Source organism: Marmota monax, unplaced genomic scaffold, assembly GCF_021218885.2.
Source record: "Marmota monax isolate L192 unplaced genomic scaffold, Marmota_monax_Labrador192_F-V1.1 WCK01_AAM20220418_F8-fsc00034, whole genome shotgun sequence".
NCBI classification, from domain to species: domain Eukaryota; kingdom Metazoa; phylum Chordata; class Mammalia; order Rodentia; family Sciuridae; genus Marmota; species Marmota monax.
Window position 1 is genome coordinate 10,880,325 of NW_026693934.1, and position 20,388 is coordinate 10,900,712.

Genomic DNA, 20,388 nt, shown 5'->3' on the forward strand with positions numbered 1-20,388 from the left:
TCAGAGACAACTGTCAGTCAAGGGCAGTTTCTAAAAGCAGAAACAGAGAGAGATAAAGTCACAGGCAGTAGGTAGGAGATGATAAAACACCCATTAGTAAGGCAGAAGGACCCCTCAACACTTGGGAGCCTTGTGGATCTTGAGGATCGGATGTGATTCTATACTTGCTGTATTAGCCATATTTTGTGGAGCAAAGTACCACAAATTTGGCTTAAAACTGTGGTAAGCCATTCTTATAGACCGTGGCCGCCATTAGAAGATGGCGCCGGCTTCCACTGTGGCCTGTGATAAACAACTCCTTTTTTGGAGAGTTGGCGCGCAATCCCTTACCACCCTATGAGAGAGATCCACGTGGCAGCTTGGGATTGGTATGCGGGAGGCTTTATTAGGCTGTGCTTGGGTGCTCGGCGGGGGGGGGGGGGGGTTGCTAGAAGATGATACATGAAACAAGGCCTGAATAAACTGCTGAAAGAAGAATCCTGTGTCGTGTTTTCCCTTGCCGGCGAGGGGTCGCGACATAAAACAACATTTATTATGGCACAGCTCCTGTGGGTCAGGAATCCAGGTGTGCTAAGTGTCTGCTCAGGATCCCATGAAGTTGCGAGGTATCCACTGGGTTGTGTTGTCATCTGCAGGGTTGACTAAGGAAGAAACAACTTTGAATCTCACTTGACTGTTGGCGGAATTCATTTCCTTGGTGTAGAACTGAGAGCCCTGGTTTCTTGCAGGTATTTGGTGGGAGGATGCCCTGACTCCTACATGTTGCTGCACTTCCTACAGGCTACTTGTAGTTTCTTGCCATGTGGGCCTTATCACTGCTTCATCAAGCTAGTAAGGAGAGTCTCTATAATGATCTAGGTAGCAAGACAGAGCTTTCAGTAAACAAGGGAAAGAAAGAACATTTCAGCATCTCTGTCATATGCTGTTAGGTAGAAGAAAGTCACAGGCCTCACCCTCACTCAAGGGAAAGGAATGATTCAAGGATATGAATACCAGAAAGGGATCTTGAGAGACCATTCTAGAGTTTTCCCATCACATCTAGCAAAGCTGCACTTGGGGTGGGGACAGTGTTAGAATGTGGTACTTGTTCTGGGGATGTAGCTCAGTAGTAGAGTACTTGCCTATCATCCACAGGCGCTGGGATTGCCCCTCCCCCACATTACAAAAACAACCCCCAAAATAGAATGTGCTAGGAGGAGAGAGATGCTGAGTTTGGCCTGGGTACTGAAGAGATAAAAGTTATAAAAACAATGAGCAAGTTCCTTTGTAGATGTAGCTCATTTAATCTATACAATAAGATCGAGATATGTCATGGTATCCTCATCTTACAGATGAGTGAACTAGAAGGGATAAGGTGTTCTCTAACTGGAAAACTGGGCCAAGAGGAGTATTTGGAGAAAAAGGACTCACAGAATCAATATCATTAAATCACTCAGGCTGTGACAGAGAGAGAAATGTCTGGGTCTAGTGACAGAGGGGCCCACTAGAGCTTCACCAATACTTACAGACCACTAGCTAACATTTGACTAAGCACAGGACACTGTATGAAGAACTAGTTCTTCTTGTGGACAAAGGGCAGTAGGTTTTTGCTTTTTTCTAGAACATCACCCAGCACAAATGGTGCCTGTTGATATCTTTGCTTAATACATTCAAACTATCTTGGGTGAAAACATCATCTTCAAAAACCCAGGAGACTAATAAGCCCCTGAAATTGGCAAAAGGCTTGAACATTTGAGGAGAAAAAAAGGTTCAGCCTAACTGGGGCATAAGGTTTGTCTTCAGCACATCAAGTTCAGTGGATGAGAAATCTAAATCTTAGCAATACATTGATAGATAAAGCATCTGTTCTTCTTTAAGTATTCACTATAGACATGGATGAATAAGGCAGTAGAGACTATCCTTAGAAAAATTTTTTAAAAAACATATTTCATTCATGTACTCTGGATGTGTTTGTGATTACATTCAGCAAACATTTATTGCCTGAATATAAAGTACCATGGATGGAAGATATAAAAATGAGTAATTTCCTTCTCTGCCTGCTCCAGGGAGAATACATATAAACACAGACCAGAGCTATAATAGAAATACCTAAGAAGCTCCATGGAAGCATTCTAGAAGGTTATAGATGGAGAATACTTCAAGGAAGGCTTTTTTCCCCCATTTTTCTTGTTATTTTTGTGGTGCTAAGAATTAAATACAGGACCTCATATAGGCAAGTGCTTGACCACAGAACTACATTCTCAGACCTTTTTTTATTTTTATTTTGAGACAGGGTCTGGCTAAGTTGCCCAGGTTGGCCTCAAACTTGTGATCCTCCTGTCAAGTGTATGCCATGGCACTTGGCTTAATTAAGGCTATATTTTTAGTACTGGGGATTGAACCCATGGGCCCTCCACCCTGAGCTACACCTCCAACCTTTCCCCATTTTTTTTTTTTGAGAAAGGGTCTCATTAAGTTGCCAAGGCTATCCTTGAATTTACAATCCTCCTGCCTCCGCCTCCTGGGTTGCTGGGATTACAGGTATGCGCCAAACTATCTGGTTTGATGAAGGTTTCTTGAAGAAATTATTTTCTTTTCAGTTAAGGCATCTACTAGATGACTGCCAAGGATTAGGTCCTATAAATAGAAGGAATTTCAGGCTAGAGCAAAACCCCTGAAGCCAAACTGTGCAGAGAAACTGTTGTTAAGAGAGTGTCCAGTGTATGGAGATATAGAAGGATCTAAATTTTTTAGATTGCTGAATACTGGAGTTAGGGGTTTAAAATATATTCTGAGTTATTGGACTACCATGGATAGGAAAGACAGATTCACATTAGTGATTTGGAAAAAACAGTTCCATGGAGGACAGATTAAGGGTGGGAAGGGATTTGTTGGAGCTGAATTATTGCAATCCGAATTAAAAAATAATGAAGGTTTGAGCAGTATGGTGCCACAATTCTGTAGTCCCAGTTATTCAAGGAGGCTGAGGTGGTAGGATCACTTGGGCCCATGACTTTGAGAGACCAGCCTAAGCAACATAGCAAGAAAAAAAAAAAAAAAAAAAAAAAAAAAAAAAAAAAAAAACAAAAAAAAAAAACAAAAGCAAAAGAAAAATAATGAAGGTTTGAGCCAAGACTATGTAAATGATTGGAAAACAGGTGGAAGATGAAAGAGTGTGAAACAAGTATTATACTGAAAAGGGAAAGAATTGTGAGGCCACTAACCAGAAATCAGAAATAAATAGGTGAGCCAAATCAATGAAGGTCTTCAACATGTTAAGTTCAAAGGGCTTGTAAGACATCTATGGGGATTTGTACAGCAGGTGGAAATACAAGTATAAAGTCCAGAGAGGTCCCTGTGTTTATAACAACTTCGATGATGATAATTGGAATTGCCATAGTACCTTAATCCATTTAGGAAGATCGTATAACATTAAAAGAGTATCGTGGCCTTATATAATGCTGTATTTATGAGAAAGAGAAGGTATTATGGAGCTTGATATAGATAGTAGAACCAGGAGAGAACTTGGTTCTAGAGGACGACAGAAGAATGTTTTAAGGATGAATTATTAGTAAGCTAAACAAGAGGAGATCTAAGCAAGGACCACTGGATTCGAAGCTAAGTAGGGAATGGAATTTTGGGGGAGCAGTTTGAGAAGGGTGGTGAGAGTGGAATTCAACAAGGAGTAGAGACTGCCAAACAGGTTAAAATATATTAAGGTCAGTAACTTGTAGAAGTTTGAGAATGAAGGGATAAAGTGAGGAAGGAAAGTGGCTTGAGAGAGGAGAAAGGGTATTTGAGACTCATCGTTGTAGTCCCGAGATACTCTTTTCTTTCCAAGCTATTGACTTATACCACTGTGCAAGACAGAAAGAAGGGATTTTGAGCCCCATTTCTTTCTTTCTTTTTTTTTAAAGTTGTTAATGGACCTTTATTTTATTTATTTGTATGTGGTGCTGAGAATTGAACCCAGTGCCTCATGCATGCTTGGCAAGCGCTCTACCACTAAGCCACAATCCTAGCCCCCGCATTTATTTCTTAACTAATCACAAAACTCCAGGCCTAAAAGACCATCTGGGAAGGGAAGAGGAGATCGTAATCTCTCATCAGACCCAAATTTCGTCTCAGTAGCTTTGGTTAAGGCTTCTACAGTGCATAAACTCTCAACTCTCCACCCCAAACCAAACACATCACCCCTCTTGAGCAGGTGCACAACTGCCTTCCCGAGTTGTGTGCCCTGAGTCGCTCTCCGGATGGCCAGCTTTAACTCCCAGAGCGCTCCAGTGCTGCGCGCCCAATCCTCTCACGATGCCTAGGCTTCACAGGCCATGGCTTTCGGTGCTGACTTTAAGACCCGCACGGCGCAGGGAAAAGGGAAACCGGCAGTCTGGACATCCTCGACCCCGCCTGCGGCCCCCCCCGGCCGCCGGAATCGTCCTCCATTGCCCTTCCCACGTCGCAGCTCCCCCACCTCGGAAAAATGAAACCCAGCTGAGTCAGGCTTAGACCAAGGGGTGGGATCCACTGTCTTCTCACTCCGCAAAGAGAAAAGGCAGAACCGACTTCAGACAGCAAAGGGGTGTGTTGCCCCACAGGGTCGCAGGAGGCTCCGCCCCGGCTAACCACCTCCTTCTCGGCCCCGCCCTCCTGGAGCCGGGGACTACACTTCCCGGAGGTCTCCTCGGCCCTGGGGGGCAGGACCGTCCGCTCTCCCGCTCACGCAGAGTGGTGACTGGCTTTCCGTGAGTGGGGCGGGGCCTGCCTCAGCCAATAGATGGAAAGCTCGTTACGGCGGCGGAAGCAGCGGCGCTGGAGTGAGGGGTGGGGGGCAGAGTGCTAGCGCCCCGGCGGCGGCTGCGGGTCCGGAGCCCGAGGACGTCGGCTCCACAGTCGGAGAGCGCACGGGAGCGAGCTCGAGGCGGCGCGGCGGCCACTCTTCGCAGCACTCAGGTAAAGGCGGGACGGGTGCCCGGGAAGGCAGGGGAGGAGACGAGGGGGCGGGGCGGCCGAGCCGGGCTGCAGCGTCCGTCCCGCTGCGCGTCCCCGGGGAAGGGCGGAGGTACCCCAGCTTCTGTGTCTCGAACTTCAGCTTTTTCGCGAGCTAGGCACGGCGGTTGAGCCGGCGGCAAGGGCTGGATGTCTAGTGGCGGGGAAGGGAGAAGAACCGGGAGGGTGGGCCAACCTGGGAGTGGGGGCGTGGCAGACGTGAGCCTTGGCGGGGAAGCGGGGTGGCCGGGGGAACGCGGGCGGGCGGGCGGCCCAGGGAGTTTGGCTCCTGAAGCAGTTTAAAGTGACTCTCCACATCCGGGCCCTGCGCCCGCCGCTTTCAGACCCCGACTGAGGCGGGGCCTCCCCGCTCCCCGCCCCCCTCTCCGGGAGTGCTTGTCTTCCTCTGCCATTGGCCCAGCCTCGAGGGGTTTGGGCTGCCCCGGCGAGGTTCGCTTTTGATTGGCTGTCGGTCGGCGGGAGGGTGGGGCGGGCTCAGAGCGCGCAGGCATCTGTAGATTGGTGCCGGGCCTCCAGTGTCGCGTCGGGCGTGGGGCCAATGGGCAGGCGGGGGAGGTAGGGGCAGGTTCGGGGGAAGAGGACTGGGAGCCGACCGGCGGCCGGGTGGCGGGGGTGAGTAGGGTTGGCGGGGCTGGACAGCGGCGGGCCTGGGCGCGCTTCGGCACGAGTCCTCTTGTTGTCCCCTGAGCCCAGCGTTGCCGCCAAGACGGGCCCTCCGCGGCACCCCCAGGCCGGAGAGGTGGAAGCGGGAGGTGCGGGCGGCGGGTGGCGGCTACAGGTAAAGAGGCACACTGCTTGTCTTGTTGAGGTACTCCCCAGAACGCTTGGTTCCTTCCCCTGGCAGACGGAGTCTTGGACACCCGAAGTATCTGGAAACAAATCTGTCCTCTGATCTCAGGGAGGGGGGGTTCGGGATGGGGTGGGGTTAGGTCGAATCAGGGGAGCTTGACCCCTGAGGGAAAAGTAGGGGACGATTTGAGAAGGTGCAGAAGGTGTCTGCCGGATCCTTCTGGCTCAATGGGATGTCTTTGAAAGAGAAAAAAAGGAAATCTGTAAATGGAGGCCTTTGCAGAAAAGCGTTTGAGAATTCCTTGTACATCAAGTCTTAATGTAAGATTTCTAATCCTTTCTTGGGGCTGTGCATTTCCCCTCTTGCATCTTTTTATGACATACTAATTACTGTTCTTTTTACTTTGGCGTGAGGTTTGTCTTTCAAAGAGACATGCTATTTTCCATAAAACTTTACACAAAAGATAGATGTGCCTTGTGTTATTACCTGTCATGTGGCTGTTGTACAGGATTTAATGTCCTTTTTTTTTTTTTTTTTTCCACATCGCAATCCACAAGTATTTATGGAGGGTCATAGTATCCCCCAGTGATGTATAAATGATGTTATTTAAATTTAACCTATGTTCATTTAAAAACTTTCATAATTTAGCTAATGTGAGCATTCATATTATCATTGATTATTGTTCTAGATAAATGATTCTGCATTTGCTTTTCCCAGGAAACATATTATGGATACCAAAGATTAAAGTCATTATTGACTTTAATCTCAAAATCTTGTAACAACTATATGACTATGTACTTGCAGGTGGAAATGAGTTCTCAACAGTTTCCTCGGTTAGGAACCCCCTCCACTGGACTGAGCCAGGCACCTTCACAGATTGCAAACAGTGGTTCTGCAGGATTGATAAACCCAGCGGCTACAGGTGAGATGTGTACTATTCTTCTATATTGCTTCCTATTTCAAGACTAATGCCGGTTTTGTAACTTAAAAATTAGCAGATTCCTTCTAGGATTTAAATACTAGGTTATTGAATTTAAAGAAAGAGTATGTTACTGTAGTGATTGAAATAAGACATTTTTTATTACTCTTTTAGCCATTTCATTTACACGTACTGAGTATTCATGTGACTTATAGTAAAGCATGCCTATAAGAACTATTTTTTAATGCATGGATATAGTCTCATCTTATTAACACCCATATGTATAGTAGTGCATAAAGGGAGCACAACAGTGTGTAAAGATAGGCCACCTCTTAGGAACTAGCTAAATAGAAAAAAGAAGAATATATATTATTTTTATATATATATATATATATATATATATATATACACACACACACACACAAAAAAAAAAATATATATATATGTAAGCAATATGGTTAGTTAGTGTATCCTTTGAGTGGTATAGATTAGTGGTTGTCAATGGGGGTTGATTTTGCCATGAGGAGAATATTTGGCTGGAGACATTTTTGGTTATCACAACTAGGTGGTGCTTTCAGCATTTGATATGTTAGAGGCAAGGGATGTTGCTGAATATATTAAAATGCACTGGACAATGTCTTCCCCACTCAAAGAATTATCCTGTCCAGTCAACATTGCTGAAGTTAAGGAATTCCTTCAAATACCATTTTTTTCTGTATATTAACGAAAAACATGATATTGCAAAGTGAAATATATTACTTTTTCTACTATTTTCTTCTTTACCACCCAGTGGTTCTATTCCTTATGGTAAATTGTACGATTGTTGACTCATTGCTCAAATGAGGATCTGAGGCATCTTTAATTGCTTTGTCATTGTCTCTTACCTGTGAGCCTTGACCCTTGTCTAATGTTCAGTCTCATTTCAAATTGCTTTACCGCCATCCTGCCAACTCCATCTTTTGTTACAAATTTATTTTAGTTCTCTTTAGTCTCAAAATTACTTAAAGCTGTGTTCTGCCTCCTTCTGGATGGGATCTACTCATGTTTTCTCAATGAATAATTTCAGGTTCTTAGTTTTCATGACCTTGGAACTTTGCACATTCTTTTCCTAAGCCACAATCTTTAAACCTTTCTTTCCATACTCAGTTATTTGGTTAATCCTTGTTCTTCCTTAAGATTTCATCTTAGATGTCATTTTCTCTAGATGTCCTTGCTGACTTTATCTTCCACAGCAATCAGGTTGTGACCTCCCCTAGAGTGAAGCTCAAAGAAGAGCCAAGGCCATCTGTGTCTCTTACATCTTTGCATATGCTGTACTTGCTATAGTGGAGGGCACAAAGTTATGGTCAATGACTTCTCATAAAACCTCCTAAAGTTTTTTATTCCTTAACAAATATTTTTGATAATATTTTGTCTGTGGCATAAATTCACAGTAGGATAATTGAAAGGAGCATAGTTAAGCACAACATTTTTAAACATCTTTTCCTTGCAAGGAATTATACTGCTCACTTAAAAAGGTGTTACTTAGCGATTATTGTCCTCAAGTTTTGCTGACAGACAAATTATTAGAACAAAAGTGTCTGAAATTTTACTTCTCAAGGGTGCTTATATGTATATTCTTTGAATGGCTTTATAGAAATTTTCTCTTAATAGTTAGATGTCTCTGTTTCCTATGGCTTGTGTCACAAGAGACGATTTGAAGTTCTAAGCATGTCAGGATCTGAATGAAGTACATATTCAAAGTTAAGAAATATACATAACTAATGCTTCAAGATGTTTTTTCCTAATAGAAATAAACAAATAAATCCAAATATCTGGAAGGAAATGATAAATGAACCCCAAAAGAGTCTAATAGGAAATGATCAATGCATTCTATTTTAATGAAGTTGTTAAAAATTGGTTTTCTTGGACAAACATGGGAAATGGTGTGGAATTGTTCTTTTTCTTAATTTTATTTAGGGACAATTTGGGGAAAAAAGGAAAGAATAGATATTACGATTGCTGTATGTATATAGGTGACTATGACCAGTGTGATTTTGCAATCTGTACAATCAGAAAAATGAGAATTTATACCCCAATTGATTCAAATGTATGAATTGCCAAGATCATTGTAATGTCATGTGTAGCTAATAAAAAAAATGAAAAAACAAACAAAATATGATTAAAAAAATAAGTAGAAAATGGGAAGAGAGAAGTAAAACTGTCCTTATTCATAAACAACATGATACTATATGCAGAAATCCAAAAGAATCTTTTAAAAGTGTTTCAACTAATAAGTGAAATAGGTAAAGTTGTAGAATACAAGATCAACGCACAAAAATGAATTATGTCTGGACATTGCAATAGACAAGAAACTTTTTAAACATCATTTACAGTGGCATGTGAAAAAAAAATTACGGAGGAATAAATTTAACAAAATTAAGACCTAGTCTTCCAGGGTTAGGAGACTAAAGCTTTACTGAGAGAAATTAAAGAACTAGGTAAATGAAAAAAAAAGATCTATCATATTCATGAGTGGAAAAACCCAATATTTTAGGATATTGGTCCATTCAAAGACATCCTAATTAAAATCTCACCAGGCTTTTCTTGTAAAACTTAACAGCATAATTTTAAAATTATGTGGAAATCCAAAGAACTTAGAATAGCTAAAGCAGTTGGGGGACACTGTTGCCTTTTTTCAAAACTTGCTACAAAACTACACTAATCAATATGATGAAGTCTGGCCCAATCATGCACATCTTTAATCCCAGCTACTCTGGAGGCTGAGGAAGGAGGATCACAGGTTAAAGGCCAATCTGGGCTACTTTGTGTGACCCTGTTTGAAAACAAAAATTTTTAAAGGAGTGGGGATGTAACTCAGTGGGACAGTGCTTGCCTAGTATGCAGAAAGCTCTGGGTTCAATCCTCAGTACCGCCCCCAAACAGAGAAGAAAATAGTGTGGTATTGGCATAAAGAGACAAATTATAGATTTGTAAAATAAAGTGGAGGATCTAGAAATGGACCTAGACATGTGTGATAATTGATTTTTTTAAATTTTATTTATTTATTTATTTTGGTACTGGGGATTGAACTGTATTTGACCACTGAGCCACATCCCTAGCCCTGTTTTGTATTTTATTTAGAGGCAGGGTCTCACTGAGTTGCTTAGTGCCTCACTTTTGCTGAGGCTGGCTTTGAACATGCAATCCTCCTGCCTCAGCCTCCCTAGCTGCTGGGATTACAGGCATGCACCACAGCACCTGGGTTAATCAATTGATTTTTGCAAAGGTTTCTAAGTAATTTGAAAGGAAAATGATAGACTCTTCAAAGTAATGTGGAAATTCTGGAATATCCATTTGGGCGGTAAAAATGAATCTGGATCCATATTTTCTTCACATACAAAAATTAACTCAAAATACATCATTGATCTAAATGTAGAATTTTGAAAATAGAGGAGAAACTTTACAACTTCAGGGTAAGCAAAACTTGCTCAAGTCACATGCAAAGAGAAGCAGTTCATACAAATTTAAAAATGATTGCTCTTCAAAAGATACCATTAAGAAAACCAGAAAGTGTGCCACAGAGAGGATATTTTCAATAAATACATCTATAACGGTTCTTTTTTTTTTTTTTTTTTTTTTTTAAGAGCTGGAGAACAATTCATTCTTTTGTACTTGTTCATATATGCTTTTTTTTGTTCTTTTTTTTTTTAGTAGAATGTATTTTGACATAGTATACCTATGTATAACTTATTCTTCTGGAGTGTAACTTATTCTTCTGGTTGTACATGATGTAGAATTGCATTGGTTGTGTAATCATATATGCACATAAGATGATAATATCCTATTCATTCTACTATCTTTCCTATTCCCATTCCCCCTCCTTTTCTTTAATTCCTTTTGTCCAATCCAAAGTACTTCTGTTCTTTTTTTTTCAATATTTAGTTTTTAGTTGTAGTTGGACTGAATACCTTTATTTTATTTATTTATTTTATGTGGTGCTGAGGATTGAACCCAGGGCCTCGCACGTTCTAGTCGAGTGCTCTGCTGCTCTTCTATTCTTAACCCCCCCCCCCAATTGTGAGTTAGCATCCATATATCAGAGAAAACATTCAGCCTTTGGTTTTTGGGATTAGCCAATGCTATTTCACTTAGCATGATATTCTCCAGTTCCATCCATTTACTGGCAAATGCCATAATTTTTATTACTTTTTCTATAAAGGATTTTTATTCTGAATATATAAAGAACTCCTGTAACTCAATATTAAAAAGATAGCCTTAATTTTTTTTTTTTTTTTTTAATATCTATGAATGGGGCTGGGGATGTAGCTCAGTGGTATAGAGTGCTCATCTCTCGTGAAAGAAACTGGGTTCACTCCTCACATTTAAAAAAATAATAATAAAGGTATTGTATTCATCTACAAGTAAAAAAAATATTTTTTTAAAAAAATCTGTAAATGTTGAAGAAGCATGTGAATAGTTGCTCAAATTATTCATCCTTAGGGCAATGCAAATTAAACCCACATTGAGAAACTACTACACATCCAATAGTATGACGAAAGCTAAAAAAAAGCAACAATACCAAATATTGGTATGGATGTGGAACAAAAGGAACTCATATATTGACAGGAATGCAAAATGGTCTAGCCACTTTGGGAAACAACTTAGCAGTGTCTTATCAAATTAAACATATATTTTATACACAACCGAACTGTGTGCTTACCTAAGGTAAATGAAAAGTATGTTTATACTTTATACACTTGACTGTTCATAAAAACTTTTATTTGTACCAAGCAGTCACTTGGGAAAACCCAATGTTTATCAATGACTGACTGGATAATAAGCAAATTGCACATAACCATGTAATGGAATACTACTCAGCAATAAAAAAGATCAGGCAGGCTACCAGTACACTCACCAACACAGAGGGACCTCTCTGTTGTAGTACAAAACATTGTACTAAGGAAAAGAAGCCAGACTCAAAAGAACCACAGATTGTCTGTTTGTAGAAAATTCTAGAAAAGACAAAGTTGTAATGACAAAGCAGATCACTGTTGGATGGGAGGGGAGGGAAATGAGAACAAAGAGACATGATTGAACTTGTCAGAGTAATGAAAAATGTTGCATATCTTGATTGTGTTGTGGTTACATCATTGTATGCTTTTGAAAAAATATAGTTATACACAATTAGTGAATTTTATATGTAAGTAAATTTGATTGACTAAAAATGATGACTAAAAAATTGACTAAAAGATGAGCACATACTTCACAAAAGAAGATATATCTGAGGCTGGGTATGTGGCACATGCCTGTAATCCCAGCATTGAGAGAGGCTGAGCAGGAGGATCATGAGTTCAAAGCCAGCCTCAGCACCTTATCGAGGCTGTAAACAACAACAACAACAATAAAAGATACATCTGAATGTCCTGTCATCACATAAAAAGATACGCAGCACTGCCAGTCATTGTGGAAATACTAAGGCTGAATGAATAATTTGTGCCTTGTTCACAGATTGGCATACTATGCAGCATTGAGATGGCTATATATCAAACATTGGTGAGGATAAGAAGCAACTGAAACTCTACATAAAATGATGCAGTTGCTTTCAAAAGTATTTTGGCAGTTTCTTAGAAAGCTAAACAAGCACTTAACATTTGTCCCTACCTTTCTTCTAGGAGTTGCTGAGGCTATTTCTTTAAAAATCATTGAAGAGTTAGGTGTGATGCTTATGCCTCCCAGCCACAATGGAGGCTAGAGCCAAAGTATGGCAAGTTCAGGGCCAACTGGACTACTTAGTAAGACCCTGTCTCAAGATAAAATTTTTTAAAGGGTTGGGAATATAACTCAGTAGTAGAATGCCTGCCTAAGCATGCACAAAGGCCCTGTGTTTATTCCGTAGTATCATAGGAGATGGGGAAATCATTCTTTAGAGTAGCCATTTTATTGTATGTAAATTAGAATTCAGTCAAGTGGTTTTATAAATCAGAATTCTAAGAATTCTGAATGACCTGAGAGAAAAGTCAGTATATAGCAAACTAGAAATACGCATCGGTTTTTTCACCCATCACTTCTATAATTTTTTTCCTAAAGAAACCACTTGACAAGGAAAATTTAGAAATAACCTAAAGTAACAGTGGTTTTAAAAAACTGTTTTTTTATTATCTGGGCGGTAGAATTCCAGAGAACCTTTAAATGCAATATGTACATATTGTATATTACTCGGCATTTCAACTTTCAGGTATATATCCAATAGAAATGGTATTTATGTTCACCAAAAGACATAACTAGCACTAACAGCCTCACACAGTGGCACCGTCTGTAATCCCAACTACTGGGGAGCTTGAGGCAGGAGGATCATAAGTTCAAGGTCAGGAACTTAGTGAGATCCTGTCTTAAAGTAAAATAAAAGGGTTGGAGATGTAGCTCAATGGCTTAACACTTCTGGATTCAATTCCCAGTTCTGGCGGGAGAAAAAAATATTAGTAGTTATTCATAATATTTTTGATAAATAAAATAGAAAACTATTTAAATGCCTCTTAACAGTAAAATGGATAATTTGTGCTTTGTTCACACATTGGTATACTACACAGGTTTGAGAATGAAAAATCTACAGCTCTGTATAGTAATGTGGATCATCATATCTACAAGTGAAAGAAGCATGACACAACAGGGCATATTTGTTAGCAATCTGGTGTTAAATGTTTAGGAGAGTGGGTATCTTTGGGAGGGATAGGACTGCAGTGGAGCAGAATGGATAGGAGGATATCCAGGGGCCAGAAATGTTTTGTTTCTTGAGCTGTGAACTGGTGATTCAGGTGTATTCTTGTTTGTGAAAGTCCATTGAGCTGCACAGTTAACATTTGTGCACTTATCTTTAAAACAGTTACACGTCAATGGAAACTGGTTAAATAAAACCTACTCCAAATTAAAAACTAGTGAGAAGTGTCTGAAAGTTTTAACTGTTGGTGCCTTTGGGTTATAGATTTTGGGGCACCTTTACTTTCTTTATAGATTTCCAAATAATTTAAACTTTCCACATAAGTAAATATTTTCTCTGTGTTCAGAAAAATAAAGCTATTAGTATTATTTTAGAAAAAATGATAAACAAGTGTAAGTTAGTATTTCTACAAACTTTCTCCTTTATTACCCTAGTATTCCTTGATTATCTTAATTTTTAAATAGGTCATGTGTTCTGGTAATCTAAAATTCCAGAAGTTAAAGAAGTTTCAGTGAAAAGTATCTCCAGCATCCCTGATCCCTGTCCTCCAATCTTGAAAAATCATGTTCTTAGAGTTAGGAATTGTATTAATCTCTCTCTCTCTGGCCCTGGGAATTGAACCCAGAGTCTTGTGCTTGTAAGACAAGCACTCTACCAACTGAGCTATATCCCCAACCCCTCTTTTTTTTTTTTTAATATACCTTTGTTTTATTTATTTAGCTTTTAATGTGATATGTTGGGGATTAAACTCAGTGCCTCACACATGCCAGGCAAGCTCTCTATCACTGAACTACAACCCCAGCCCCTAAACATCTTTTTAATGTAAGGGTTTTTTGTTTGTTTGTTTGTTTTGTTTTGTTTTTTTGAAGCATTTTAAATGAAATTGTCTTATATCTTGTAATGCACTTTCAACTATTTGAGCTTATTTTAAATGGTTGTCAAACCCTTTGTAAGTTTGAGAAAACCATAATATCCAGAATAAATGGTATGTTTCACACTTGTGGCTCTTGGGTCTGATGTCTATCAAGACAATCCAACACCCAAATCCTTCTTTTTAAGAAAGCTCCCAAGAATGTGATCACTTTGTTAACTCTGAAATTTAACTGCAAGTGCCACTGTATCCATTCTGCTGTGTTAGTTAATGTTGAAAAATTGTGACATACTTTCTCGCCTTCATGTCTTTCCTAGTCAACGATGAATCAGGTCGAGATGCTGAAGTCAGTGCCAGGGAACACATGGGTTCCAGCAGCTCCCTCCAGTCCCGGGAAGAGAAGCAAGAGCCTGTTGTGGTAAGGCCGTATCCACAGGTGCAGATGTTGTCTACACACCATGCTGTCGCATCAGCCACACCTGTTGCAGTGACAGCCCCGCCAGCACACCTGACGCCAGCAGTGCCACTCCCTTTTTCGGAGGGACTTATGAAGGTAATGGAGAGCTTTAATATTTCACATTGAACCACTTCTAATGGTGACAAATATTTTTAACAATTTTAACAAAATCTTGGGCTGTTTCGTAGAATCATGCTTTGGGGTTTTTTTCCATTGTCCTACCATTTCAGCTCTTCTGTGTAACTCAGAGTCATGGCCTGCAGTACCTAGGCATGGGCAATTGGAATCACAGAATCTTTTCTGTTATTCATTTTGACATTGATGTTAATTTATGGGCTTGCTAGTTAGTTTTTATCTTGGGGTAGTACTCTTCTCCAAGATTTATTTTAATAGCTGGCTAATTTGGAGGTATTTTAGCATATTGCCTTATATATTTCCTTGCGATTATGTTTCAGTTACTGAGAGTTTTGTTTACTTTTGCCCAAACTTGGGAGGCAGTGCTGTGTAGAAGAAAGGGCATGGGCTGTGTGCCATATAGATCTGGCTTTATTCCCAGTTCTACTTTTTACTGTCTGTGTGATGCTGAGCAAGTCACTTAGCCTTGCTTTGTACATTTCCTCCTCTCTGAAATGAAAGTGCTAGCACTTCAGTGGAACAGCTGTGATGCTGACAGATAAAGCATATAAGGCTTATGGCATCTTTCCTGGCACTCGCCAGGTTTGATTTGTGTACTTTTAACTATAGAGTAAAATGCATCACTGGAACAAGGCTATTGATATATTTCGTGTGGTTTTCTGTTTGCAGCCGCCCCCGAAGCCCACCATGCCTAGCCGTCCCATTGCTCCTGCTCCACCTTCTACCTTGTCACTTCCCCCCAAGGTTCCAGGGCAGGTTACCGTTACCATGGAGAGTAGCATCCCTCAAGCTTCAGCCATTCCTGTGGCAACAATCAGTGGACAACAGGTTTTTTTCCTCTTAATTTGCTGATTTTCAAACTAAGATTCCAAACTGTTGATCATTATATATTGAATGCCAGCAGTACATTAGGTACTATCCTAAATAAAAAAGTAAATAGTCACTGATATCTACAAATGGGAAGATAGTAGATTTGAGAGAAGGGATAGGAGTAGAGGCCAGGGTGTGTAGTGGTGGTGTAACTCATATTTATTGAGCGTCTGCTGCTATATGCTAGGCACTGCCCCAGTGAGATACAAATCCAATTTGGATGGTCCATGTCCTTGAGGGTCAGAGTCTAGTTGTCCTTGCTTATAGAGAGATAGCTCTGAAGGATTGGGAACCACCTTACAGCAGCAGTGTTGGACAGTGCTTCTCTAGGTTTTTCTCAGGAGCGCAAATATGTATCTCTTGGGATACTGGTAGGTTTGCTCAGGTAGCCCCTCCAGCTATGAACATTTATATTGAAGTTATCTGGTTTTTCTTCAAATTATTGAAAAGTTGCAGTCTTATCCCTTTATATATATATTTGACTTATTAAATATTTTAAATTATCTACCTATGAAAAAAACTAGTTCCCAGGAGTCTTCCCTTTCATAGTTTCAAGAAAAATTAATATTCCAAAACAATTCCCTGTGATGCTGTACTTTTGTCATATTGCTAAGTATTCCCAGAAGTCTAAGAATTGCCATCTGAGAAACACTGATATCAGAAGTTGGGACATTTGAGGGGTGAGCCAAAGAATGGGTAGAGGAGTACCTGTTGGGTACTAACTGACATTTACTTGGAAATTCCCAATAGCATAAGGAATGAGGGAAAGAGAATCATGCAAACAGTGAGAATATACAAACTAAACCTTTGGCCAAGAAAGAGAAAGCGAGTATGAAAGGCTAATATTGCAGATGAAAAGGAGACAGTAGAATATGTCATGTGTTACTGGGATCTAGCAACTAGCTGGCCTGAAACAATTGAAGGTGCCTCAGATCACTTGTGGCATGACTGTTGGCATAGATCATTATGCAGTACAGTGCTTAAAACAGATAAAGCTAAATGTCCTCAGCCCTTTCCCTCGGGGTACCCACTATCTAAAAGAACAACCTGACCCACATTTGAAGGCAACTGACTTCTAGAGGCTATAGCTAAGACCAAGTACATGAAATGATATTATATCCCATTTCTTTCAGGGACATCCCAGTAATCTGCATCACATCATGACCACAAATGTACAGATGTCCATTATCCGCAGCAACGCTCCTGGCCCCCCTCTTCACATTGGCGCTTCTCATTTACCTCGAGGTAAAGACTGCATGTTTTGTTCAAACTCTGGAAATGCACATACACATTTGGTTGACGATATACTTACAAAAAATGTATTCATAATCAGCATATTAAGTTGCAGGACAGTAGAGGTAAACTTAAGGCAATATACATTTTTAATGAGGTCTAAGATGTGCTTCTTAGAGTTGGGTTAGAACAACTGTATGTGTAAAATTAGTGTGAATTTTTTTTCTTTTCTTTTTTTTAAATTTTTATCTATTTGTTTTTTTAGTCATACATGACAGTAGAATGCATTTTGATATATAATACATACATGGAATGTGCTTACATCAATCATATTGTCTATTCTATTCTGCTGCCCTTCCTATCCTCCCTACTCCTCCCCTCCTCTCCCTTCCTTTCTCTCTATCCAATCTAATGTGACACACTTTTTTTTTTCTTTTTCTCATTACAACATCATATATGTATTCTGTATAACAATGAGGTTCTCCTCCCATCTTCTGTGATACTCCCCTTCTCCCTCTTTTTCCCTCCCACCTCTTTTCCCTATTTAGTGGTAGTCTTCTTCTCATGGGTGAATTTTTAATTGTCTAAAAATTGTTCTTTATTCTGAGTAACTCAGAAGGCTATGATAGTCTGAATGTGGTATTCATTTTTCATAAATAAGTCACTAGTATTAATATTAAATTTCTTTCTTTTTTTTTTCTCCCTCTTTTTGTTGTGTGTGTATATTGAGCTAGAAATCAAACTCAGGTCCTTGCCCATGCTAGGCAAACACTGTACCACTGAGTTACATTCCAGGCCAATTCTGAATTCTTTCAAAGTATACTGTTAATGGTCACTCAATTTTTTTTTCTTTCTTTCTTTTTTGGGTACCATGGATTGAACTCAGGGGGCACTCAACCACTGAGCCACATCCCTAGCCCTAGCCCTTTTTTGTATTTTATTTAGAGACAGGGTCTCAAGTGAGTTGCTTAGCACCTTGATGTTGCTGGCTTTGAACTTGTAATCAGACTAATAAATTAAAAACCAGGTTTGCTTAGTCATACCATAACTCAAGTGATTGCCAACGTGTGATATTCACAGGCCCTTTTAAGAGGCTACAGGGTCAGAACTATTTTCATGAACGCATTAAGATACTCTGCGTTTTTCATAGTGTTGATAACTGCATTAATGGGACAAAGGCAGTGGTAGGTAAGTGAAGTGTCACTGTCTGGTGGTTAAAGTGTTTCAGTGCTAGCCAGAAAGTATATAGCAGCACCACACTGTGCTATTCATTTTGTTTTGTACTTGGAATTAACAAAACAAGACACTGGCTAGTTTCATTTAAAAATATCCTTGAAGTAGCAGTATGTGTTATCTTATTAAATCTTGTTTTAGTCTGCTTGTTGATTGCTGTGACCAAAAGACCTGACAACAATTTTAGAGGAGGAAGTTTATTTGGCTATCAAGCTTTCAGAGATATCAGCCCATAGACAGCCAACTCCATTGCTCTGGGCCCTTAGTGAGGCAGTGAAAGAGTGTGGTTGGGGAGAGCTGTTGAGGACATGGCACAAGGAAGCAGAGAAACAAAGCAGACCAGGGTCAAAAGTACCCTGAAGGCATGCCCCCAGTGACCCACCTCCTCTAGCCACACCCTATCTGCCTATAATTACCACCAAAACAAATCTCAACCCTTTTCTTAATTTTCAACAGCTTTTCTTAATTTTCTTTCTTTTTAAATACCTTTATTTTGTTTTTATGTGGTCCTGGGGATCAAACTCAGTGTGTCACACATGCTAGGTGAGTGCTCTTCCTCGGAGCCACAACCTCTTAATTTTCTTTCGTTATTTTTGAAACTATATGTCTTGCTGTGTTGCCCAGGCCAGTCTGGAACTCCTGGGCTCAAATGATCCTCCTGCCTCAGGTTCCTGAGTAGCTGGGACCATAGGCACTGTGCCTGGCCTTTTCTTAATTTTCTTTAAGATGAATGGGAAGTATGTATAACATACTTCATCTAAATACCAACATTATTTGAGTTTTAGAAGTCATTTTCCTAAGGGATATAATTGGATCTATTTAAATACTAATAAAAAAATTTTTTTTTCAGGTGCAGCTGCTGCAGCTGTAATGTCCAGTTCTAAAGTAACCACAGTCCTGAGGCCGACTTCACAGTTGCCAAATGCTGCTGCAGCCCAGCCAGCAGTACAGCACATCATTCACCAACCAATCCAGGTACGTCAGGGCCAGGGCTTCTTATCCTGCAAGATTTAAGTGCCTAAGTTAGTCACTGCCAGACACTGATAGAATCCTTGACTTCATTGACTTTTAACCTAGTTTTTAAAAAATTAGTGCTACCTTGTCACTTCCCAAACTTAGGGAAGTTTGAAGGATATACAGTGTCATGTGAGTTGTTGGAATATAGAACAGAGGTAATAAAGGAAGGCCTTTTGTTGGGATGAAAGTAGTAGGGAGGATTCAGAGAAATGAAGAGGGAGATGAAACAATGTCAAGAAAGAGAATAATGGTGATAGTGTGTAATGAAGGGTAGCTAGACCTGAAAGGGATTTTAATTTTGCTAGAGGTCAGTGAACCTCTAAAGGCTTTATGCACATTTTTATACATTAAACATGGTTTTCCGAGAAGATAGCCTGTGCCTTTCAACTTCTTTTCAAGGAAATCTATGGCCTTGGAACTACAAGTATAGTGTAGATGATATATCTGTAAATTGGGAATGCTAAGGAAATATAACGTTGATTTTTTGTGTAGAAAGCCACTTGCGTGGGGTGGGGGGTTGACCAGGGATTGAACTCAAGGGCACTCAACCACTGAGCTACATCTCTAGCTCTATTTTGTATTTTCTTTAGAGACAGGGTCTCACTGTGTTGCTTAGCACTTCACTTTTGCTGAGGCTGGCTTTGAATTTGTGCTCCTCCTGCCTCAGCCTCCCAAGCTACTGGAATTACAGGCATACACTGCTGCACCCAGTGAGAGCCACTTTTTATTTTTTTGTAACCAGGTATATCCAATCAAAAAAAAAAAAAGTCAGGCTGGGATTGTGGCTTAGTGGTAGAGTGCTTGCTTATCACTAGTGAGTTACTGGGTTCAATCCTCAGCACCACATAAAAATAAATAAATAAAAATATTATGTCCATGTACAACTTTAAAAAAAAAAGTCTTTAAAAGATTAATTTTTTTCATTAGTTTTTTTTAAGACACAATACCTTTTTTTAAAATATTTATTTTTTTAGTTTTTATTTAGGTGGACATAATATCTTTATTTCATTTTTATGTGGTGCTGAAAATCGAACCCAGTGCATCACACATGCTAGGCAAGCGCGTTACCACTTGAGCCACATCCCCAGCCCATAATACCTTTTTTAAAGAAATTTATTTTTATACAGTGCTGAGGATTGAACCCAGTGCCTCACACAAGTGAGCCAAGAGCTCTACCACT

General features: G+C 40.1%; 1 protein-coding gene across 5 annotated transcripts in view; it reads left to right on the plus strand.

The window, feature by feature from the left end:
- Positions 1-4,810: 4,810 nt before the first annotated feature.
- Sap130 (Sin3A associated protein 130) overlaps positions 4,811-20,388 on the plus strand; it is a 77,151-nt gene continuing 61,573 nt past the window's right edge. For 4 of the 5 annotated variants that reach the window (XM_046463761.2, XM_046463763.2, XM_058585404.1 and 1 more), the window contains exons 1-6: positions 4,811-4,929; positions 6,581-6,698; positions 14,581-14,816; positions 15,525-15,683; positions 16,859-16,970; positions 19,042-19,166. In XM_046463761.2, the coding sequence (XP_046319717.1) occupies positions 6,587-6,698; positions 14,581-14,816; positions 15,525-15,683; positions 16,859-16,970; positions 19,042-19,166 (744 nt within the window). In that variant the 5' untranslated portion in view covers positions 4,811-4,929; positions 6,581-6,586. The remainder of the gene's footprint in view (positions 4,930-6,580; positions 6,699-14,580; positions 14,817-15,524; positions 15,684-16,858; positions 16,971-19,041; positions 19,167-20,388) is intronic. The other variant, XM_046463764.2, reaches the window with a different exon arrangement.